This window comes from Haliotis rufescens, unplaced genomic scaffold, assembly GCF_023055435.1.
Source record: "Haliotis rufescens isolate VD_foot unplaced genomic scaffold, xgHalRufe1.0.p SCAF_7, whole genome shotgun sequence".
In the NCBI taxonomy this organism is placed as follows: Eukaryota; Metazoa; Mollusca; class Gastropoda; order Lepetellida; family Haliotidae; genus Haliotis; species Haliotis rufescens.
This window is the reverse complement of record NW_025964361.1, coordinates 30816017-30842842: the sequence shown is the minus strand read 5'-3', so window position 1 is coordinate 30842842 and position 26826 is coordinate 30816017. Positions and strand designations below refer to the sequence as shown.

General features: G+C 41.4%; 2 protein-coding genes across 2 annotated transcripts in view; one reads left to right on the top strand and one right to left on the bottom strand.

Annotated features, from left to right (window-relative positions):
- LOC124148095 overlaps nucleotides 1-14410 on the top strand; it is a 46946-nt gene extending 32536 nt beyond the window's left edge. The window contains exons 4-5 of the mRNA XM_046519032.2: nucleotides 8500-8692; nucleotides 9726-14410. Of these exons, the coding sequence (XP_046374988.2) occupies nucleotides 8500-8692; nucleotides 9726-9842 (310 nt within the window). The 3' untranslated portion in view covers nucleotides 9843-14410. The remainder of the gene's footprint in view (nucleotides 1-8499; nucleotides 8693-9725) is intronic.
- Nucleotides 14411-22375: 7965 nt separating this feature from the next.
- Nucleotides 22376-22903, bottom strand: LOC124148106 (flocculation protein FLO10-like). The gene has a single exon (XM_046519046.1). It carries the CDS (start codon nucleotides 22901-22903, stop codon nucleotides 22376-22378), a length of 528 nt encoding a protein of 175 aa, XP_046375002.1.
- Nucleotides 22904-26826: the final 3923 nt, after the last annotated feature.

The window sequence follows — 26826 nt, the reverse complement described above, 5'->3', positions numbered from 1 at the left end:
TCCAGGTTTGACGTATCAATGACAAAAATGATGTCAGATGCAATTCTCTGCCTTTTCGGGTGATCAATTGGCTTGCCTTTGGATGTGTTTGTGACGGGTGCCACTAGTGGATCGGAATGAGCTCGCGTTTTTGCGAGCATCCAATGTCATCATTTATTATGATGAATCATCAAACATGCTCCTGATGTTGTTGCAATGGTGCAGTTGGCGCTACTTTTGGCAAGGGTTTCTCATGATAATGGAAATGCTTATGTCGCTTTTGTTGACCGATAAACATGAAAAGATATAATGTTAGTGTATATGGTCATGTAATTAAGAAACAAACGACGAGTGGGAGTTGTTTATTGTACGATAAACAACGACCGAGACTCGTTTATTTCTATATGAGATATCAACATTACGTACAGCCTCTTTTAGGGTGTTAAATTTGGAAAAAATACACGCTTTACAATATTTACCCGTACTTAAATAATAATGATTCCTTGAATAGAATCCGACAGCGGCCATGCTAGATAATCCATTTTAGGATTTGAGTTTGGTCCCGCATATTCTCACAATTTTCTCGTCAATCATCTGTACCTTTTCTCCCAATACCGATTGTCATATCACTCTCACTTTCGGATTCTCCAGCAACATTTATTGGGAACAACTCACTAGACACATACCTCTCAAAAATAAGGTCAAATTTACAAATTTTACTTTTCAAGTTGCGAGTGCATGTTCGAATCTCAATAAATGACGTCATGATAGAACAATGTTTTATCGTGAAATAAATATCGCTTCCTTCTTTGTTCTTTGTGATTTATCGCGAAGCTATCTTATATCATCAAATGCCAATTTCTAATTGCTTTATCATGACGTATCCGTGTCATGTAGCAATAACATACACAAATATCGTTGACTTCGACTTTGAATAGTGTCAAGAAATATGATTATCCTCTTGTGTGCAATATTTCTGGTTGATAAATCTAACATATTCTTACTTTAAGAATAGCGACTATACATTATTATATATCCCTTATCAGGTCTCTGTAACATTTGTAAAATGATACAAATATAAAAATACAACTGAACCTAAATGTAATGTTTTAATATCCTTACACTGCTGAGTGCAGCATTTAACAACAAACAAACAAAACATAATATCTTTAAGAATTATGTTAACAATTCCGATGCTAAAAATAATCTCACAATCTCCATACCTCTTTCTCTCTATGAAAACATAATAACGTTTTTTTTAATAATCTGAAGGAATAATAATGGCAATACTATCATAATTATCATCATTATTTATGTTACTTATCTTCAAGTGAAGTAGTCCTCCACACTATACATTCAGTGAAGAAGCCCATAAACATGTGAACTATGTAACATACATTCATGGAAATTAGATGAACAGTTGAAGTTAGCAAATGATATTATTCGGTCGAACGTGTATCAGCCATCTATTCTATTCATGAAGAACATTTCACGTGGGACCAACAGAGGGAATTATGACTATCGACTTGCTAATTTTTTTTATATTCATGCCAGCTCAAACGATCTATTGGCTTGATTTATTGTTATGGTATCCACAAAATAAGTAGGATCCGATTTTTTCCGTTTTTGTTGAAATCAAACTGAATAATATTTGCTGTTTACATATCAAAGTTTGCCAAATTGTTACAAAATGTTTGCCCACAGCAAGGCTACGTATCCCCAACATATTGTGCTAGGCACAGTATCACTGGACTGAGGGAGGGCGGTATTCCTCCTTGTGGGTCACCTGCTTGGCAATATGGGACGGGAAAACTGCAGGGGGTGAGGGCAGTTAAGTTGATGGTACAGACAGATAAGAGAGATCATTTTACAAATGTGAAACCTCAGTCCACAAAGGAAGCGGCGAGGTGAGGTTTACAGAACAAAGGCAGTTATTTCTAGTGTCTTACTGACTCTCGAAGATACATTTAATAAAACAATTAATGCGTGTGTGTGTGTGTGTGTGTGTGTGTGTGTGTGTGTGTGTGTGTGTGTGTGTGTGTGTGTGTGTGTGTGTGTGTGTGTGTGTGTGTGTGTGTGTGTGTGTGTGTGTGTGTGTGTGTGAGGTAGAAGAAGAATTGTACACCATAAAAATGGCTACGTATGTAGTTGGGGTAGATATGTTGAATGCCCGGCCAGTATGACCTTTGAGCCACTACAGTTTCAGTCATTAAAATGCGTAAAACAGTATTTGAGTGAAAGAAAACACTATAAGTGAGTGAAACAAAAGACCTCAGTACAGGCACACCCAGTCCCCCAACCCCAAGTCTGCATGTATCAATACTCATACTTGCCACATCCTCAACCACTTAACTTACTCACACAATCATCTGACAACATGTTCGCCAACCCTCGTATCACAACGCATGCACGCATGCACGCATGCACGCATGCACGCACGCACGCACGCACGCACACACACACACACACACACACACACACACAAATCACATTCTTCTTTCCCCACCATAATGTCTACGTCAGCCATCATGGATCCATGCGCATGCTTTCATACATAATCCATCCTCCCACCATTCCCCAACATTCATCGAACTATAACTATGACTATAACCGCCTTCGTGCATCCGCACTTATGTTCACATTGCATTGCATATGCATCGAATTACACGTTTAAAATATCGTAAATATTTTACAACCTGTACATATTATATATCAGCAAACAGAGATTATTATAACGCAATAGATTTCATCCGTCAAAACATCACAGAAAGAGGGGCAGCCTGGAATTTTACAATGGCATCTGAATGCACTAAGACGTTCAACTGGTCAGGAGGTGAGAGTTGCGGAAGATTACGGTAAACTTCAGTTACAGATCTCCATTACGAATATCTAAAGTATGAATAAAGATCACAGCTTGCTATGACGTGTACTTCATTCCTGCAGAATTAGCAATGTCCTTAGCTCTAAATTGTATGACTAAATCCTTATGTAGACAAAGACCTAAATGTATATAGGCATGACCATATTATATTCTACGCAAATATCACCGCATTTAAAAACAAAGCTAGATTGAGTCTTTGAAGGGCATTAAGAACTGATACACACAAGGAAAAATATTTATGGATGTCAACGGAGGAACACTGCGTTTCGGAATATATACTTTCTCCTTCATCAGGTGCATATTATTAAATGCTATGAGGCAGAGAACCTATATTTGTACCTGTAAGAACAACAAAAGTAAAAAGATAGCAAAGAAGGGAACGCAACAAGGGAAGCCAACAGATAACTGACATGGCGCTGATTACCCCGCCTCCCGTTTGCCCATTGTCCATTTCCCATTACCAATCATTCATAAGTTAGGTTTTGGCTTTAATTTGTCCATTGATAATCAACCATCAACGTCTATTATCTTCACCCTAAAAATATGTAGTTTTCTGAGAAAGTGGTATCCAAATATAATGTGTGTTACTGTTGACCACTTTCTTAAAGGCATTGTTGGTTCAAAGCTTTCGGTCATAGAAGCCGTGCCATTTTTCTCTTGTCAGAGGAGTACACAAAGTATACGTCATCTGGACTAACATTTTCGGTTCGGTGGCTGGGTTAGATCGCCAACTTTGTGTTCTGGCGATTGGGTGCCTCACTCACAGTGTGGGTTCAAATCCCGGACGGGACTCAACCCAAGAAAGTACGAGAATCTGTACTTTACTCAGAAAGTGTTATATCAATTATAACATTTGTTGTCAAGAAAACACAATAAATGTATATTCGGCTTTGGATGGGTAATGATATCACAGACATATACGGATATTGATGATGACTTGGAGGAGCTTCGTAACGCACGTCTTCTCAATTCAGGGATTGGTAAATCCAAATATATGTGTGCGTGCGTGCGTGCGTGCGTGCGTGCGTGCGTGCGTGCTTGCGTAAATGTGGGCCTGTTGGATGTTACATAAAACATTCATCTTGAGCGGGATGGTAGTTCGAGTTGGATTAGCATGTTAACTATATGATCTTCTTTAGGCAGAGAATGCCGCGCATGAATGTAGTGATGAAATTCCTAGGTACATGGGGCCTTTTCGTCCCCAGGAATACCCACAGTGGAGACTTCAATGGGGATAGGGTGTACACAATGTGCTACCTGGTAGATTGTGTGTCATCAGACCGGACAACGTTGGTCTTTGACTGATTGTGGCGTAAAACACACCTATTCATTTACTTATATCGGAAATTGAATGTTCATCTTAATTGTTATTGTTGAACATGTAATATATTTTTAAAGAAATAAAACAGTGACATAATAACTACAACTTTATGTGAGCGCGAGTAGCTTTTTTGGAATGAGATGAATAAGTCTTATAAAGTTGTAAGCTTCTTCACAACCGTGTAACTATGAATTGACTTTATTGGGTAATCAAAAAAGAGAGAGGACCTAAAATAGCCAAATTTCATACGATTTCACTTGTCCACCATCTTGGATGCAAGGCGAAAACATTTCAGCGCGTTTGAAGCCACTGAGAATGCCCCCTGCAGAGTTGGACGAACATTCTGCGGTGGCGCGGCTGAGTTGACCAGAGGCTATCAGCAGTATTTCCTGTCCAGGTTGTTTAGGTCAGTTGTGTGTGTGTGTGTGTGTGTGTGTGTGCGTGCGTGTGTGCGTGTTTGCGTGTGTGCGTGCGTGCGTGTGGGGGATGGGGGCGGGGGGGGGTGAGATTGGGGGGATAGATGATAGATTTAGCAACAAGTAAGGTCATCTTGAGTGGGAGGGTATTCGCAGATGGATTAGCATATGAACTATGATACTCTTTAGGCAGAAAATGAGGATCCACGATGTTCAACCTGGTAGAAGTGTGTTATCAAACCTCACAGCATTGGTTTTTTGACTGACTGTAGCGTCAAAACAAACTCATTCATTTACTTGAACTGAATGTTCATCTTAATTGTTATGGATAGTCACGGAGCCATGATCCAGAGAACAGGGTGTCATTAGATAGAAATAAACTAAGTAATAATAGGATTACCAGAAAAACGGGGTTTTACACACAAGCCAATAAACTTCGCTCATTAACACCAGAGAAAGTCAGTACACGATTGAAAACTGCCCCATAATTATGTATGACATGCTTGTCGGGTATTGCTACATATATATGTGAAAACAAAGTTATTAAAATGAAGAGCAAAACTGATGAAAGTTAACAATAAACGTGTATACGTGTTATATCGTTACTGCAAAAATAATGATTGTTTGTCTTTAGTATTAACATTCAAATACGTTATATCTGTATTAGCGATATTGTCTTTGTTCCACCGGTGAGTCAGCGTTAGCCGTACTATCTCGTAGTATAATTGTATTTCTGAAGACATCACGATACAGTTTTTACGTTGCATCACGTCTGCACTGGCGCTTGATAACAGCCTTGTGTTTGGGTGTTTCAGTGGTTTAAATCGCTGCTCTTGATATTGTTGATTAAACTTTGATACTATCAACAATATAATGTTATGTGAGGGGTTGACTTTAGAACGGTAACATTCTAATAGTATATAGGATGACATAAACAGAACAATGAGAAGTTCGTCCAGATAAGTGTATAGGCAACATTTAATAATTAAAATAATTACATTCAACAACTCCCCTTTTAAGTCCATTTTCCTGACTTATAAGTAAATGCAAGAACAATCGGCCGGAATACAATGTATAGTTCTTGTCCACTTCCATATGACTATATAGCATACAATAAGCTATCGGGTCCCGTTTAGATCGGTTTGGGTGGCAGCCTAGATAGCCATAGAATAGTTTCATCTTGGAATCTCCCATATCACTGGGGATCCTCTTCAATTTAAATGGAGTTACTCGTTACGATTCCGAACCTTCACGTGACTGTGTTTATGAACCATTGTCAAATAGTTGTGACATTAAATCTAGGAAACAATACGCGAAATCGCGCATGCACGGAACGGAAAATTTGGTCAAGGCATTAAGTAATCCGCATGCGCAGAACGATTGATTTCAGTACTTCCGCTAAGCGCTTCGAGTGCAGCGTCAAACGCGGGCCTGTAATCTAACACGCGGGGACTGACCAATGAAATCTGAGAAGTAGAAATACCGGTAGACGCTGTTGCTTGATTGACAATGTCAGTCAAGAAAGGGAGGAGCTTAACGCTATCGTTCTCTCCCAGTAAATTCCGATGTCAAATAACGACGTTATTTGGACGGAAAAACGATGGTTTGAAAACGTCCAAATAACGTCGTTTTTCCGTCCAATGACCATATACGGAAAAAAACGACGTTTTCGTGTTTGCCGTGAATTGTCAACTCGTTGCGAAATGATTCATTTATATTTCCCCCATATACCATGTATATTCCACGTTCTATTTATACATATCGGGACTTACGGTATTATACAGTAAGATTGAACATATATAACTGTATATTGAGTACATGTTTAGATGCAAGACATGTAAAATCACAAATTATTCCTGAGGGATTCTTTGAAAGTACTTGAAGTCATAAGCGCATTCTGATTGGTATGTCGTATTGTCGCACATAACATTCATGGAAAGGGGGATGCGTCTTCTTGCTGCAGGTTACGAGTGTGTAAGTTGGGTTTAACGCCGCTTTTAACAGTATTCCTGTTATATCACGGTGTGTCAGCTTAATGTGGTAGGTAAGCCCGAATTGATGCAGGGCTCAGACGTTTACCACTTCCGTGAAACCTACAAGCACGGGTATGGTGCTGACAAACCTAGAAACATAATCGGGGCAAACCGTGATTCGGACCCACAATCATAGGTTTCTGGCGTGCCCAAGGGACGCAAATCTGCACAGCGAATCGCGGCGCCTTAGACGACTGGGCCATCCGTGCCCCCCCCCCCCCCCCCCCCCCCCCCCCCCCTGCGAGTGGTGACGAATGGTACCCATACTCACATGCCTACATACATGTATATACACACACCCCGCATCATAAGTCAACCTTCATGCATCCTGCATGGATCCATCAATATTAATATCACAGTTAAGATCATTAACATGCAACCAAGCCACAAATAACGTCGGCGACAACACGCAGCCTTGCTTAACACCACCATGAATTAAAAAACAAACATTGGTTAAATGACTCTTTACAGAAACTATTGCCCGATTGTTTTCATACAACGCTTTAACAGCTTAGTAGAAATTACCATTTACATTTTTAATGTTTACCAGAGACAGTCACGAATAATCGATCGAAAGCTTTCTTTGCGTCAATGTTACAATCAAAGTTAGCACATTTAGATAGCTTTCGGTTGTTGATTATAGAATATAACGTATATATCATGTGAACTAGTGCTTCTTTTTCACAGAAGCCATTTTGTCCATCACATAAACTCCCATAACTCTCAAGACAAACACTAAGACGGGTATTTAAAATATCAAACATCGCTCACTAATCAGTATAAAACATTGTTCACTGAAAGTTGGTGAGCTAACCCATTCTAATGGAAACATCGCTTACGAGATGGCCCCCACTTAAGCGGATTAAGGATCAAAGTTTACCTAACTAGAACTAAGAAAAAATATTTTAAAACGATTAGAAATATACCTGAAAGGGGGATGAATAACAATAATACTGATAAGACACTTGGGAAGTACTATAATGATACCTAGTGAATTGTTTACCAGAAAAAACACACGGGAACATAATTATTGTACATGTGAAAATAGGGAACTGTACCAAACTTTCGTCACTGATGCTCGCACTTGGCAATTTCCTGCACATTTTACCATCACACTGTCGTATGGCGCTTTTTGAAATCTTCGAACTAGAAAGATCATGTCCAATTGTACGCCACCAACTATTTGAAGCTGGATTGGTAAACAAGTAAAGTGAGTGAGTGAGTATTGTTTTACGCTGCTTTTTAGCAATATTCCGCCGAAGACCCGGGTTCAATTCCCAACATGGGTACAATGTGTGAAGCCCATTTCTGGTGTCCCCCGCCGTGATATTGCTGGAATATTGCTAAAAGCAGCGTAAAACCATACTCACTCACTCATAGTATACCATATGTTTGGAATATGTTCTTTATTACTCAATATGTTTTTTTCATGTGACGGTGCCAACAGTGGGGCAGGGTACGCACACCTATTCGTGAACACCTAGTATCATCTCTATTTGGTAGTGATTCATAAACACATGCTTCTGCGTGAGTGAGTGAGGTTTAACGCCGCTTTTAGCAATATCCCAGTAATATCACGGCGGGGAACACCAGAAATTGGCTTCACACATCGCACCCATGTCGGGAATCGAACCCGGGTTTTCGGCGTGACGAGCGAACGCTTTAACCACTAGGCTACATGCTTCTGATATAGTCGGAATCGTATACTGGAGTCTGCTTTCAGTGGAGAATTCTGATGAATATGGAAATGGTTTTATCGCATTTTTATGTCGAATCACCCCAGCAGGAAGTTGACAGATATGTCAAGATGTAAGTATGTGATCATTGTATCACAGAATACAAATGCCTGACTCCCTTAATGTGTTCCAGGTACACGTTAAACGTATTCTCCGACAATGCGGACATCGAACTGCACGTACTTGCGCGGGACGACGGGTCGGTGTGGGGCAGGCAGAGGCTGAATGGCACATGGGTGAACACCGTCACTGACACTCGGGACCCCTTCAGGCCTCTCAACACGACATTCACCTGCCTGATGGAGACCAAGAAGGACAAGATAGAGGTACGGAGAACATGTAGTGCAAACATTCTCGATTATCCAGCGTATTATTATGTCTGCATTCAATTATGATATACATACATGCCCTGGACCCACACGTGGCCAAGTTTCGTTGCGGAAGTGACGTCACGATCTCAACCCCCGTATTACTAGCTTAGCACAGGAGTTAGAAGTCGCTTGTGAGCTTGAACTCACCCTCACCAACCAAGGGTAATAGTAGAGAAAGACGGGGGTCATAATGCTACCAGGCTTCCCCAGTTATATTTGAGAAGATACATAATAGTGAGTGAGTGAGTTTGATTTTACGCCGCTTCTAGCAATATTCCAGCAATATCACGGCGGGGGACACCAGAAATGGGCTTCACACATTGTACCCATGTCGGGAATCGAACCCGGGTTTTCGGCGTGACGAGCGAACACTTTAACCACTAGGCTACCCGATCGCCACCGGTACATAATAGCACGACTCGAGTATCCGTGACATGTTACTTCCCCTACAGTGGTAATATAAGAGGAAGACGGGGTCCTAATGCTACCTAATGTTTGTTTTGTTGTTTAACGCCGCACTCAGCAATATTCCAGCTATATGACGGCGATCTGTAAATAATCGAGTCTGGTCCAGACAATCCAGTGATTAATATCATGAGTATCGATCCGCGCAATTGGGATCGATGACATGCATCAACCAAGTCAGCGAGACTGACCACCCGATCCCGTTAGTCGCCTTTTACGACAAGCATAGTCGCCTTTTACGGCAAGCATGGGTTGCTGAAGACCTATTCTATCCCGGATCTTCACGGGTCTCCAGGGTATTTATCATAATGGAGCTGATATACGAGACGCTGGGGAATCGAGAATGCCAAACATCCAGACATCCACGACATCCATGTCCAGATTGATGCCTCTGTCTAACACTAGTGATTTAAGTGATCAACTAAAGGAGACGAAACAAATAACCACACCAACATTCTTTCACACTATATTTCAATGTCAGTGAGTTTGCAGTTTGAATGGTAAATATTTCCCTCTGTTTCAGTTCTCAGTGAATGGGTCCGAGTATTTCAGCTTCCCGTATATACAAGGCCCTACTGATATCTACCGATTTGTCCTGCAGCATGACCTCGAGCTCCTGGAGGTGGACATGCGGATATAGGCGCCGGGACGAGCACAATGAGTGCCATGATGAACTGATTGCAGCAGGAACCTGTTATGTTATTGTGTGTACACCTATGTTAAATATACAAACATCTAAATATACAATCAAAGCTTTCTGATTATGTACGCATGAAGTAGTGCTGACATTAGTAAACCAATGTAAATATATTTAAAGCCGTCTCATTTTATTGCAATGCTGAACTTTGCTATTGACACGAATACATAGAAAGTATAGTAGTATCACCGACTGTATTTATTATTTTTAGTCTGTAAAAATAGTCATGTGACGTGCGTGGTAATGGTTCATTGTTGTCGATGTCTCAGCTAAGGTATGGGATTACACAAATAACGCTATGAAAATAATCATGAATAGATCATGACCATTTGTATTGTCCGTGATGACGCGTGGCCGGTTCGACTGGACCCCGCAAGGAGTACCCAGTTGTTCCACATGCTCACATTCACAATAAAATAATGTTATGTAATTTGTGTCGCACCTATAAAGGAAGGGAGGGTTTTTTGCGACATACACAATTACACCGTTTTATTTTTTTCAAATAACAAAGTGATAAATTTGAACATTATCTAGCGTCTAATCATGGGGAGGGTACCATGGCCAATCCCCCCCCCCCCCCGCGGTACTTTTCTGTCTAAGCATGTGTCTTGAACTAGAATTCTGCTTTGAATGTTTCTAATACTAGACAATTAAATAATAGAAAAAAACCTTTCGTTGTTCGTATCTTTCTTAAATTTCTAATTGTGTGTCCATATTTCAGAGAAAAACGTTGGGCTGTGCGAGTGTTTTACAGACTTCCAAACTCGCCCTAATTGTGTCTTTGACATGTGCCACTCTAAGCGTCCTTCCCTCCTCAAGCTGGCACCCATGGTTGGTTTTTGTTTAAGGCAGCACTTGGTTGTAGGGCGGCGGCCTGAAGATAATCGAGACTAGGCCCGACAATCAAGTGACAATCAGGAGAATCTGCGCAATGTGGATACGATGACATGCACCAACCAGTGAGCCTGACCACCCGATCCCTTTAATAACACGGGTAGATGACCACGTCAAACCCAGAACTTCACCCGTGTTCTAGTATCTGAAATAGATTTCACAGCTGCGTTACACTCAGCCCCACTCACTGTACAAATCTCAGAATCGTCCCATTTCCCGGAACAGTGATAAACAGCAAACAGATGCAATATTCACATGCTGGTAGTTACAGTAAACGAACTTAATGCTTTTTCATATCCCAATATATGTTTATTGGAGGTTCCTTTTGATTCGACTAATTTGAAAGCTTCACGTGTATACACTGCATCTTGAAAGTGTAGTAAAGAACTATATATAACTTTATAACAACATACGATGATGTCAGAACATCTCAACCCTACAATATGTTGTCAGGATGTTGCTATTTCAAGCAATCTAGAATAACATTTCCCTAGAAACCCATCTCTGTTTTGTTACAATCTCATCAGATAATTGCATTGTCTGTGTCTAGCCCGCGGGACATACATATAAGATTTATAAGTTCAAAGCTGAAAACTATTCACGATGAAACAAACCAGTACGCACTGATCCCTGAAAAACATATACGTTATTATTCACCGAGGAAGTAATTCTAACATGGAAACCGGCTATGATATATAAGCTGCTAGGCAAAGTCAATCATCGATCAGTGTCTTGAAAACATGATACAGCCAATTCTAAGAATCACCAATTAACCTCACAATGGTGGCGTTAGAAAAAGGTGAACATGAAGTGCCAAGGGTACACTCGAAGGTTCAGGCCACATTCTACAGTTGTAGTCGTGTAACGCACTGCGCCAAGTGCAGGTCACATTATACAGTTGTAGTCGTGTAACGCACTGCTCCAAGTGCATGCCACATTTACAGTTGTAGTCGTGTAACGCACTGCTCCAAGTGCATGTCACATTGTACAGTTGTAGTCGTGTAACGCACTGCTCCAAGTGCAGGTCACATTGTACAGTTGTAGTCGTGTAACGCACTGCTCCAAGTGCATGCCACATTGTACAGTTGTAGACTGTAACACACTGCTCCAAGTGCAGGTCACATTGTACAGTTGTAGTCGTGTAACGCACTGCTCCAAGGGCAGGTCACATTGTACAGTTGTAGACCGTAACATACTGCTCCAAATGCAGATCACATTGTACAGTTGTAGGCTGTGTAGTGCACTGCTCCAAGTGCAGCTCGCATTGTACAGTTGTAGGCTGTGTAGTGCACTGCTCCAAGTGCATGTCACATTTTACAGTTGTAGACTGTAACATACTGCTCCAAGTGCAGGCCACATTCTACAGTTGTAGACTGTAACATACTGCTCCAAATGCAGATCACATTGTACAGTTGTAGACTGTAACACACTGCTCCAAGTGCAGGTCACATTGTACAGTTGTAGTCGTGTAACGCACTGCTCCAAGTGCAGATCACATTGTACAGTTGTAGACTGTAACACACTGCTCCAAGTGCAGGTCACATTGTACAGTTGTAGTCGTGTAACACACTGCTCCAAGTGCATGTCACATTGTACAGTTGTAGACTGTAACACACTGCTCCAAGTGCATGTCACATTGTACAGTTGTAGACTGTAACACACTGCTCCAAGTGCAGGTCACATTGTACAGTTGTAGTCGTGTAACACACTGCTCCAAGTGCAGATCACATTGTACAGTTGTAGACTGTAACACACTGCTCCAAGTGCAGGTCACATTGTACAGTTGTAGTCGTGTAACACACTGCTCCAAGTGCAGGTCACATTGTACAGTTGTAGTCGTGTAACACACTGCTCCAAGTGCATGTCACATTGTACAGTTGTAGACTGTAACACACTGCTCCAAGTGCATGTCACATTGTACAGTTGTAGACTGTAACACACTGCTCCAAGTGCAGGTCACATTGTACAGTTGTAGTCGTGTAACACACTGCTCCAAGTGCATTCTACATTGTACAGTTGTAGACTGTAACACACTGCTCCAAGTGCATGTCACATTGTACAGTTGTAGACTGTAACACACTGTCTAAGTGCAGGTCACATTCTACAGTTTTAGTCGTGTAACGCACTGCTCCAAGTGCACGTCACATTGTACAGTTGTAGTCGTGTAACACACTGCTCCAAGTGCATGTCACATTGTACAGTTGTAGGCTGTAACACACTGCTCCAAGTGCATGTCACATTGTACAGTTGTAGACTGTAACACACTGCTCCAAGTGCAGGTCACATTGTACAGTTGTAGTTGTGTAACGCACTGCTCCAAGTGCATGTCACATTGTACAGTTGTAGACTGTAACACACTGCTCCAAGTGCAGGTCACATTGTACAGTTGTAGTTGTGTAACGCACTGCTCCAAGTGCATGTCACATTGTACAGTTGTAGGCTGTAACACACTGCTCCAAGTGCAGGTCACATTGTACAGTTCTAGTCGTGTAACGCACTGCTCCAAGTGCATGTCACATTGTACAGTTGTAGTCGTGTAACGCACTGCTCCAAGTGCAGGTCACATTGTAAAATTGTAGACTGTAACACACTGCTCCAAGGGCAGGTCACATTGTACAGTTGTAGACTGTAACACACTGCTCCAAATGCAGATCACATTGTACAGTTGTAGACTGTAACACACTGCTCCAAGTGCAGGTCACATTGTACATTTGTAGACTGTAAAATACTGCTCCAAATGCAGGTCACATTATACAGTTGTAGTCGTGTAACGCACTGCTCCAAGTGAAGGTCACATTGTACAGTTGTAGACTGTAAAATACTGCTCCAAATGCAGATCACATTATACAGTTGTAGACTGTAAAATACTGCTCCAAATGCAGGTCACATTGTACAGTTGTAGACTGTAACATACTGCTCCAAGTGCATGTCACATTTTACAGTTGTAGACTGTGTAACATACTGCTCCAAGTGCAGGTCACATTGTACAGATACACACTGCAACATACGGCATCGCTCAAGTAATTTGAGGTCGTCATTTCATAAATATGTAGGGTTAGACATGATGGTGATGACATTGTGATTTGGACAGGCCCTTGCCATTATACACATTTATACATGCAAAAGGGGGCACGTGTGGCCTGATAGTGCCTGGAGGTATTAAGATAGTGCCTTCCACATCCCTTCTGGTTTTCCTCAGACATCAAGAGGACACGCCATGAGACGACAGCAACGTTACTTAAAGGGAATTAGACAAAACACATTCACTCACTCACAATAACGACGCAACTGTTTTCAGCAAATGAACTTGTGACGTGGTCAGACCTAAAGCTGTGGTATGTCGGGAACTACGAGTGAGTGAGTAGTGATGCAGATCGCACATATTCACGCGTCTTTGGAACATGCGAGTACGGCTGTGGTGCCGACAAACTATGAACCAGGGCGAATCTGGAATTCGAACCTACGACCAAACGCCTAAGGGATGTAACTCTTCTCAGCGTACTGCGGCGCTTTTTGCAACTGGATATGTCTACCTCCACTACATTGTAGAAGCGTCACAACCAATAATACATCATTATTAGGATCCATGAACAGTGGGGGGCACGGGTGGCTGTGCAGAGTTGCGTCCCTTGGGAACGCCAGAAACCTATGATTGTGGGTTCGAATCCCGGTTCGCCCCGATTATGTTTCTAGGTTTGCCAGCACCATACCCGTGCTCATGGATTTCACCGAAGTGGTAAATGTCTCAGACCTTCATCACTTCGGGCTTTCCTCCCAAATTAAGCTAACACGCCGGAATACTGTTAAAAACGGCCTTAAACCCAACTCGCTCACTCACGATATGCTGGTTCAATTCCCAGTCCAATTACGAATCAGCATACTCAAATGCGTATTTTGGACAAATAACCTTATAACATTATCATTGAAACCCGTCTAAATACCAGTTTGGGAGTATATTAACTGAACTAGTCGAAAGAATGAAAGAAAGACATATATATTTTTGTCATTCAATCTGGAGGGATGCCCATCTAAGAAGCAACTTATATTGATGATATATGCATAATTTTTATTACAAGTTTATAATTCAATATTAACCAATACAGTTTATAGTTCTATCATGTTGACATAATGTGTTTATTACTATTGGTTTGAATACTTCTTGAAATATTGTGGACATGTTTTAATATCACCTTACAAGTAACATATGTTTTCACAACTTGCTCGCAAAATAAACATTTATGGTACTGAAGATTTATTTTACTTGTCAGATTTGTTTGTTGTGCATGATATATCTTCAAATGCATAATACAATAAATTGATGAAAGTAAATCATATTATATGTTTTCTAAACTTCATTTCAAGTGTTCATATAAAAAAGGTGTTGGGTAGCCTTGTGGTGAAAGCGTTCGATCGTCACACTGAAGACCCAAGTTCGATTCCCCACATGGGCACAATATACGCAGACCATTTGTGGTGTTCCCCTTTGTGATATTGCAGGAATATTGCTAAAAGCGGCGTAAAACCATACTCACTCACTCATATAAAAATGATTGCACATTTCATAAATCTGAACTTATTGAAGATAATCTGAAACTGTTCCAGGAGATTGCTGAAGGGAACAACAAACGAACAAACAACAAAGACTTATAATTATGATTTACCCATTCCTTGATTGTGGGGTTCTACGGTAATTCCTTTGGGACACATACATCTGTTTCCACCTCTACTTAGTATTTGATTCCTGGAAACTACATTTGGAGCCACAATACATTCATACAGAAAAGAATTTTATCAAAGATTTCAGGGCATTTTTTTATTTGAAATTTGAGCCCTGGGTCGTCTCTTACTGGCCCACTGGTGTAAAGAACTCATTAGGTTAGGCCTACATACTGTATTTGCTGGGGGGGGACCTCATGGTGGCTAAGGGTGAGTGATGATGTATCCGCAGCAGTCAGAGGTTCAAGTATCCAGTTTGTTACTGATGGGAGCGACATCCAGACAGCACGGCTTATCTGCCTTGGACTGCATACCCGCACAGTAACAACTTGTGCACCTGTAACATTATTGCATCAGGATAATATTATAGTATTTAATACATTATATTTTTACATAATTGATCCTAATCACCACAATGGTTTAATTATGTCTAAGTACATATATAACAGAGTTATACTGTAAACAGACTATATTTTGTTATGAAATTGAATTTTAACCACATGATATAAGGTTTGTTAACATTTATAATTAGTCAGGTCGGGAGGTCCAAATGTCCAAACAAAGATTTACAATTTCAAATATTTCTCTACTAATATTCAACACGTGTTACTAGTCTCTTAGATAATTTATCTATATTGAAAGTGACAGTAAATGAGCTTTTTGCAAACATTTTACATATATCTGGTCCACTCAGTTGAACAACCCACTGTTTTTAAAAATGAATCATATATTAAATATTTCCTCCTTTTTTATAGGCGGGGCACGGGTGGCCCAGTCGCCTAAGGCGCCGCGATTCGCTGTGCAGAGTTGCGTCCATTGGGCACGCCAGAAACCAATGATTGTGGATTCGAATCCCGGTTCGCCCCGAGTGTGTTTCTAGGTTTGTCAGCACCATACCCGTGCTCGTGGGTTTCACCGAAGTGGTAAACGTCTGAGACCTGCATCACTTCGGGCTTTCCTCCCACATTAAGCTGACACGCCGTGATATAACTGGAATACTGTTAAAAGCGGCGTTAAACCCAACTCACTCACTCACTCACTCACTTTTTTTATAGTTTGTAAACACGTTTTTTTTTATAGCTGGCCTCAAAATAGATGATAAATAGTTTCCCTGCAAAGTTGCAATGCATTTTCTATGAACAAACCAATAACCAATTATCTATTATATAGAATAAGATATAGGCCTACTGCAATAACTGGTTTCATACACTAAACACATTAGTGGGATGATCTATCGTGTCACTTTCAAATGGGGACTGTTTTGTTTGGCGGCTGCTGGTGCTGGTGCTGGTGCTGGTGCTGGTGCTGGTGCTGGTGCTGGTGTGAAGTACGACATCCAGTTACTTATCCATAAAATATGGCACTTATTTTTTAATTCGGATTGGAAAAAATTAAAAAGAACCTTTAGAAACGTACTGGGATGTACCACATTTTCGTGTTACTCTAAGCATATGGTCTCTTAATCAGCGGGTAGACCTAATGTGTAATCTTGTTGAGACAACGTTTGGCGACAGATCGTATTTGTTTCATGATATTGCCAAGTAGCATGGATCAGTAGCCTATAGGTGGTGGGAATAGTTACACCTAATACAGACAAACTCAGATTGACGACAATGCCGATACCGGCGATAGGTTGGTAATAGGGTGGGACAGAATGAATAGGCCAGCTCACGAAGCATGCGGGTCACCAGGCGTGACAAACGTTTCTTAGGATAATACGTTTCCGCTTCTGAAAACGTAATAATGAGCTCATAGGTAATTTAGGTATACACACATCAAAGTGTTATTTTTACCACGTTGTCACTTGTAATTGTGAATATGTCGAGACGGAGTCGGGTGACACATCAGGTGATGTGGGTCTTCTCTTGTTTCCACTTGATTTCCATTGTTTCCATACCGCGAAGCTTGCTCGTTTTGGTTCAAAAGCGTATGGTTTTGCGATTTCTCGAAGGGTCAAGGGAACTTCTTGGGACCAGGCAATATATCGGATGCCATGTTGTCTCACAATAAACTGGTACATAATATATATTGCGTTATGACAAGACAGGGACCCAGTTAAATTGGCACCAATTACATCATAATCTAAGGGGGATAATTCAGGCCTGTTTAGCTCGGAAAACGAGCTCATAACGGCATGACATTTTCACACTTATTGAGTTCCCTACTTCCACAATGAGAAAAATGAGTGTTCATTTTCAAACACTGATACTAACTAATTCTAAAATTGCGTTTAGTTTAAAATAAGAAAGAAAGTCATTTTTGCGTGTACACTTTTAAAACCGACTTGTTATTTCCTTATGATGATATTACCTCAATGCTCTTCATGAGAAACACGGTTCAAAACGGCGCGGTAACCCACCCCACTCAATGATGTTCATCAATCAACGGCCGTTTTCAAGGACATATTATTCTTGCACTTAATATCATTAAAATATAACCTTTGATTTGAAGAAAAAAACAAACGGAAACAGGTTCAAATGCCACGACTGCCGCCAGATTGTAGCGTGTGATGTTATAATCGCGTACGGGAAGCTAATGACAGTTCGGATTCGTGACAGTGTTGGTCGAGGTCTTGGTAGACAAGTCGAGCTGAGTGTCTAAAGCCCTTTTTTTAAACACACTCTTTGCCCCCAGTGATAAAATACCCCCAGGGTAAATATACGCACGTGGGCATAGGGTAAAATGTGGTTGTGTTTATATGCACTGTATACTTGGGGGTCGATCATTCTAATATCATATAGACTCCATGATATTATCAATCAATTTAACTAATTTGAGTCAAGACAATGGAGAAGTTTTGATGCAGTGCTCGGAAAAGGAGAAGGCAACGTTTATGCAGGCATTTGCTCTTGCAATAAGCTCGTCTTTTCTACAAGAAAGATTAATCTGGATGAAAGAAAGAAGCAGAAGTTGGTGGTACGACATTTGATGAAGATAAATGGCTTGAAAATTTCAGAATGTCTCAAGACGTTTTCCAATCGGAGCCAGATTTGCGACGTTCATCTAACGTTAGAAGGGGCGGTCGGGTAGCCTGGTGGTTAAAGCGTTCGCTCGTCACGCCGAAGACCCGGGTTCGATTCCCGACATGGGTACAATGTGTGAAGCCCAGTTCTGGTGTCCCCCGCCGTGATATTGCTGGAATATTGCTAAAAACGGCGTAAAACCATACTTACTCACTACCTACTCTAACGTTAGAGAAGCCTTGACCACTGAACATCGCGTTGCAGTAGCTGTGGAGTACCGAACTATCGGTAACTTGTTTGGAATAGCCAGGTCCACAGCGTGTATCTGCGTCCATGACGTCTGCGAAGCCATATATCACAGGATGTTCAATGAGCTGGTCAGATTTCCACGTGGTGAAACCTTGCGGGAGGTTGTTGATGGGTATAGAAACAAATAGAACTTTCCGAACTGCGCAGGAGCAATTGATACTTCACATGTTTCCATTAGTTTGTTTAATAGTACAAAAATAAGTGTATTATAAATCTATCAACGTCTACTTTTGTTGAACACAATATTTGCACTATATTGCCATAAATTGTAAACAATCTAGCCTACTCCCCATGTAACTTAAATATATTTATGTATGACCAGGACAGCAAATAAAGTTATGTCTTATGACCTCTTGTTACCCTGCTGACGTTGTCCTAATGTTCAATTTCAGTCTGCCCCACCAAGCGTAAAAAAAACATTATACATGTGTTGATAAACCACACTGATGCAATTAAGCGAATTAATATTTGCTGTTGGCAAATATCTATTTTGTATATATTTTTGTAGATATGAAGCATTCTAGTTAATTGTGGATACACTGGGCACACATACATAACAAAAACTCATGACAGATGAATTGGTGCCTTGTCAACAAGATAGAATTTTGTTTATTTCCAGGCCATCCTGGTCATCGTTTACTACTATTAGGTGTATGGTTGGAGGAAAGATCCAAGGCGCCGCACAGCATTTATTAGACAACAGACCGGTTCGTCCGTTTCGCTTTGAACAAACCACCCAACCTGTCGATAGGAGTTAAATAATCGGTGCGCAAATAACTGTTTCAAGTCCACAACGGGGCTTGATACGGTGACAGTGTCGAACGATTTAGTGATAGTTATGAAAACATTCGTTGTATATAGTATATTTTCTGTTACTAACTATCCTCAAATTTGCCAAAAGAAAAAGGATATTACCAACAATAAGTCAGCTGACTTTCTCCTGGCTCTGCATGTGGAACTCATGCTTTAGGGGTGTCCTCCCAAAACGCCTACATGCCTACAAACGAACTCTTAATACAATTGGTTGAAATTGGTTCATTTAAATACTTTAGATACATTCATGCTTCAACCTTTACTCGGGTTTAAACCAATTCCGTATTTCCCGGAAAAGTGTTAAAATAAGCAAACCTGCTTGTTCACCATTTCAGGTTTCTCTAGAAATATAATATGTTTAAACAAACCAATCTTAAGTTAATTAATATAATCTTTTACTCAGTTTCAGTCAATCTTTCCAAATGTCGATCCAGCTTATCTTTACCTGGTTCATCCTTTACTTTAATTAGTCTTTGGGACCGTTCCATTATAAGTAGGTGAAATCCCTTTGTTGTTTTCACCAAGTGTAGGGGTACTGGGTTGTAGGTGTTTTGGCATGTTGGCGTTTTGGGAGATAACCGCTTTAGGATAACATATATGTATTGTTATCATTGTATTTTTAATGCGATTTGTATATTTTTATTTACTATCTTACTAACTACATGTTTTACATGAGACGTTTTATATTTACATGTCACCATGAATTACAATTTTTGCTTGTAAGCTCAACACAATTGACAATTGACAAATACTCTAAAACACATGATTGTAAACTAATCTCTGGCTTCTTCTCGGCTGTCTGACACTGGCCGCTGGTGCTCACCAGCTGCCGAGAGTTGATTTGCTCGCTAACGCAACTGAGCGTGACAAGAGACTGGGTTACCGTCTGCAAGTACAGCTAAATAAACTTGGAGGCAATATTTGTTTTACGCATTTTTGAACACTGATTGGTTACCCGTGATCTATGAAGATGGGCGCCTGTTAATTACTTGCGTTAGACTAGTGCCCCAATATCGCAATATTCATTTTAAATTACGCAGTCAAAGCTCAATGTTTACCTCTCCTGGCGGCCATTATGCAACGGCCATCTTACACACAACCCCGCGCTCACGTCTACAGGTTTCTTCCTGTGGTACGGTAATTAGCAGAACCCTCTCCCCAAAGTGTATCCTTCATGACATATCCTACTCTCATAAAGTAAATGCTGCCCCTTTCCCAGCGTTATGACTATGGAGCTGAGACAAAGAGACCCAGACATCATAAAGTAATTAGTAATAAAAAAAATGCTCCGCCAAACCTCATAAATATAATCACCGACAGACGTACTACAGACGGTTAATGTCAAATCACATAAAGCATTTCAAAGACAATAACATTTTCCAGGACCTTGTATTCTCTTCACACCGTCGCCTTTAGAAGCAATGGTCGTATAAAAAAAGATGGATCACAACAGTACTCATCCATTCCAAATCTCCAAATCTCCAAATTACAACATAAGCAACCCTTAAAAGCCCCATTCCGGGTTGCACCAACCCTTAAAAAAGTTTTCATTCCCTTTTCGAGCTTCACTAAACACGTTCTCATTCGGAAAGCGCACGTAAAATCTCCAATGTAGACATCAGAAAGTACATGTGTATTATCATTTTTCGTCAGGATATCAAAATTGTCTCTCCTTGTTACCACCTTCAGATACAGCTTAACGCGGGCCCTCCTTTGGTCAAAATTTTATTTCCCCTGTAATGAGTGTCACGCGTTGCACATGCACACGAGTGACCAACCCGGTGCGCACGGATTGCGTAGGGCGTTGCCCATGCGTATTAGGGAAATGAACTTCTAGGCAGTAGTGTAGTTCTTGATGTAGGACGTGATGTAGGACGTGATGTAGGAAATGATGTAGTTCTTGATGTAAGACGTGATGTAGGACGTGATGTATAAAGTGATGTAGGACGTGATGTAGGGCGTGATGTAGGGCGTGATGTAGGACGTTATGTAGGACGTGATGTAGGAAATGATGTAGATCTTGATGAAGGACGTGATGTAGGACGTGATGTAGGACGTGATGTAGGACGTTATGTAGGACGTAATGTTGGAAATGATGTAGGACGTGATGTAGGACGTGATGTAGAACGTCATGTAGGACGTGATGTAGGACGTTATGTAGGACGTAATGTTGGAAATGATGTAGGACGTGATGTAGGACGTGATGTAGGAAGTGATGTAGGACGTGATGTCGGAAATGATCTAGTTCGTAATGTAGGACGTGATGTAGGGCGTGATGAAGGGCGTGATGTAGGACGTGATGTTGGACGTGATGTAGGACGTGATGTATAAAGGGATGAAGGACGTGATGTATAAAGTGATGTAGGACGTGATGTAGGGCGTGATGAAGGGCGTGATGTAGGACGTGATGTAGGACCTGATGTAGGACGTGATGTAGAACGAGATGTTGGACGCAATGTAGGACGTGATGAAGGGCGGGATGTAGGACGCGATGTAGGATGTGATCTAGGGCGTGATGTATAAAGTGATGTAGGGCGTGATGAAGGGCGTGATGTAGGACGTGATGTAGGACGTGATGTTGGACGTAATGTAGGACGTGATGAAGGGCGTGATGTAGGGCGTGATGTAGGGCGTGATGTAGGGCGTGATGTAGGGCGAGCTGTAGGGCGTGATGTAGGACGTGATGTACGAAGTGGTGTAGAACGTGATGTCGGAAATGATGTAGTTCGTAATGTAGGACGTGATGTAGGGCGTGATGTAGGACGTGATGTAGGACGTGATTTAGATGGTCATGTAGGACGTGATGTAGGACGTGATGTCGGACGTGATGTTGGACGTGATGTTGGACGTGATGTATGTAGTGATGTAGCACGTGGTGTCGGAAATGATATAGTTCGTAATGTAGGGCGTGATGTAGGACGTGATGTTGGGCGTGATGTAGGACGTGATGTTGGACGTGATGTTGGACGTGATGTATGAAGTGATGTAGGACGTGATGTCGGAAATGATATAGTTCGTAATGTAGGGCGTGATGTAGGGCGTGATGTAGGGTGTGATGTAGAACGTGATGTAGGACGTAATTTCGGAAATGATGTACTTCGTAATGTAGGACGTGATATAGGACGTGATGTTGGGCGTGATGTTGTTCGCAATGTAGGGCGTGATGTAGGGCGTGATGTAGGACGTGATGTAGAACGTCATGTAGGACGTGATGTAGGACGTGGTGTTGGAAATGATGTAGTTCGTAATGTAGGACTTGATGAAGGGCGTGATGTAGGACGTCATGTAGAACGTCACGTAGGACGTCATGTAGGACGGGATGTAGGACGTTATATTGGACGTGTCGTAGGACGTGATGTATGTAGTGACGTAGGACGTGATGTCAGAATTGATGTAGTTCGTAATGTATGACGGAATGTTGGAACTTCTAGGCAGTAGTGTAGTTCTTGATGTAGGTCGTGATGTATGAAGTGATGCATAAAGGGATGTAAAAAGTGTTATAGGACGTGATGTATGAAGTGATGTATAAGGTGGTGTTGGACGTGATGTATGAAGTGATGTGGGACGTGATTTAGGACGTGATGTATAAAGTGTTGTAGGACGTGATGTATGAAGTGATGTAGGACGTGGTGTAAGACGTGATGTAGGACGTGATGTAGGACGTGATGTAGGGCGTGATGTAGGACGTGATGTATGAAATGATGTAAGACGTAATGTTGGAAATGATGTAGGGCGTGATGTAAGGTGTGATGTAGGGCGTGATGTAGGAAATGATGTAGGACGTCATGTAGGAAATGATGTAGGACGTCATGTAGGAAATGATGTAGGACGTCATGTAGGAAATGATGTAGGACGTCATGTAGGACGTCATGTAGGGCGTAATGAAGGGCGTGATGTAGGACGTGATGTAGGAAGTGATGCATAAATTGATGTATAAAGTGTTGTAGGACGTGATGTATGAAGGGATGTATGAGGTGGTGTTGGACGTGATGTATGAAGTGATGTGGGACGTGATTTAGGACGTGATGTATAAAGTGATGTAGGACGTGATGTATGAAGTGATGTAGGACGTGGTGTAAGACGTGATGTAGGACGTGATGTAGGACGTGATGTAGGGCGTGATGTAGGACGTGATGTATGAAATGATGTAAGACGTAATGTTGGAAATGATGTAGGGCGTGATGTAAGGTGTGATGTAGGGCGTAATGTAGGAAATGATGTAGGACGTCATGTAGGAAATGATGTAGGACGTCATGTAGGAAATGATGTAGGACGTCATGTAGGAAATAATGTAGGACGTGATGTTGGACGTGATGTTGGACGTGATGTAGGACGTGATGTAGGACGTGATGTTGGACGTGATGTTGGACGTGATGTAGGACGTGATGTAAGGTGTGATGTTGGACATGATTTAGGACGTAACGTAGGACGTGATTTAGGACGTCATGTAGGACGTCACGTAGGGCGTGATATAGGACGTCATGTAGGAAATGATTTATTTCGTAATGTAGGGCGTGATGTAGGACTTGATTTAGACGGAATGTAGGACGTGATGTAGGACGTGATGTAGGAAATGATTTATTTCGTAATGTAGGGCGTGATGTAGGACGTGATGTATGAAGTGATGTGTGAAGTGATGTAGGACGTGATGTATTAAGTGATGTAGGACGTGATGTAGGACCTCATGTAGGACGTCATGTAGGACGTGATGAAAGAGGTGATGTTGGACTTAATGTTGGAAATGATGTAGTTCGTAATGTAGGACGTGATGTAGGACGTCACGTAGGACGTAATGTAGGAAATGATGTAGTTCTTGATATAGAAATAAACTTCTAGGCAGGAGTGTACTTCTTGATGTAGGTCGTGATGTGTGAAGTGATGTATAAAGTGATGTAGGACGTGATGTATTAAGTGATGTATGAGGTGGTGTGGGACGTTATGTATGAAGTGATGAATGAAGAGATGTAGGACGTGATGTAGGACGTGATGTATGAAGTGATGTATAAAGTGATGTATAAAGTGATGTATGAAGTGTTGTAGGACGTCATGTATGAAGTGATGTAGAAAATGATGAAGGACGTCATGTAGGAAATGATGTAGGACGTCATGTAGGACGTCATGTAGGGCGTAATGTAGGGCGTGATGTAGGACGTGATGTAGGAAGTGATGCATAAATTGATGTATAAAGTGTTGTAGGACGTGATGTATGAAGGGATGTATGAGGTGGTGTTGGACGTGATGTATGAAGTGATGTGGGACGTGATTTAGGACGTGATTTAGGACGTGATGTAAGACGTGATGTAGGACGTGATGTAGGACGTGTTTTAGGACGTGATGTAGGGCGTGATGTTTGAAGTGATGTAGGAGGTGATGTTGGACGTGTTGTAGGAAATAATGTAGGACGTGATGTAGGACGTGATGTTGGACGTGATGTTGGACGTGATGTAGGACGTGATGTAGGACGTGATGTTGGACGTGATGTTGGACGTGATGTAGGACGTGATGTAAGGTGTGATGTTGGACATGATTTAGGACGTAACGTAGGACGTGATTTAGGACGTCATGTAGGACGTCACGTAGGGCGTGATATAGGACGTCATGTAGGAAATGATTTATTTCGTAATGTAGGGCGTGATGTAGGACTTGATTTAGACGGAATGTAGGACGTGATGTAGGACGTGATGTAGGAAATGATTTATTTCGTAATGTAGGGCGTGATGTAGGACGTGATGTATGAAGTGATGTGTGAAGTGATGTAGGACGTGATGTATTAAGTGATGTAGGACGTGATGTAGGACGTGATGTAGGACCTCATGTAGGACGTCATGTAGGACGTGATGAAAGAGGTGATGTTGGACTTAATGTTGGAAATGATGTAGTTCGTAATGTAGGACGTGATGTAGGACGTCACGTAGGCGTAATGTAGGAAATGATGTAGTTCTTGATATAGAAATAAACTTCTAGGCAGGAGTGTACTTCTTGATGTAGGTCGTGATGTGTGAAGTGATGTATAAAGTGATGTAGGACGTGATGTATTAAGTGATGTATGAGGTGGTGTGGGACGTTATGTATGAAGTGATGAATGAAGAGATGTAGGACGTGATGTAGGACGTGATGTATGAAGTGATGTATAAAGTGATGTATAAAGTGATGTATGAAGTGTTGTAGGACGTCATGTATGAAGTGATGTAGAAAATGATGAAGGACGTCATGTAGGAAATGATGTAGGACGTCATGTAGGAAATGATGTAGGACGTCATGTAGGACGTCATGTAGGGCGTAATGTAGGGCGTGATGTAGGACGTGATGTAGGAAGTGATGCATAAATTGATGTATAAAGTGTTGTAGGACGTGATGTATGAAGGGATGTATGAGGTGGTGTTGGACGTGATGTATGAAGTGATGTGGGACGTGATTTAGGACGTGATTTAGGACGTGATGTAAGACGTGATGTAGGACGTGATGTAGGACGTGTTTTAGGACGTGATGTAGGGCGTGATGTTTGAAGTGATGTAGGAGGTGATGTTGGACGTGTTGTAGGAAATAATGTAGGACGTGATGTAGGACGTGATGTTGGACGTGATGTTGGACGTGATGTAGGACGTGATGTAGGACGTGATGTTGGACGTGATGTTGGACGTGATGTAGGACGTGATGTAAGGTGTGATGTTGGACATGATTTAGGACGTAACGTAGGACGTGATTTAGGACGTCATGTAGGACGTCACGTAGGGCGTGATATAGGACGTCATGTAGGAAATGATTTATTTCGTAATGTAGGGCGTGATGTAGGACTTGATTTAGACGGAATGTAGGACGTGATGTAGGACGTGATGTAGGAAATGATTTATTTCGTAATGTAGGGCGTGATGTAGGACGTGATGTATGAAGTGATGTGTGAAGTGATGTAGGACGTGATGTATTAAGTGATGTAGGACGTGATGTAGGACGTGATGTAGGACCTCATGTAGGACGTCATGTAGGACGTGATGAAAGAGGTGATGTTGGACGTAATGTAGGAAATGATGTAGTTCTTGATATAGAAATAAACTTCTAGGCAGGAGTGTACTTCTTGATGTAGGTCGTGATGTGTGAAGTGATGTATAAAGTGATGTAGGACGTGATGTATTAAGTGATGTATGAGGTGGTGTGGGACGTTATGTATGAAGTGATGAATGAAGAGATGTAGGACGTGATGTAGGACGTGATGTATGAAGTGATGTATAAAGTGA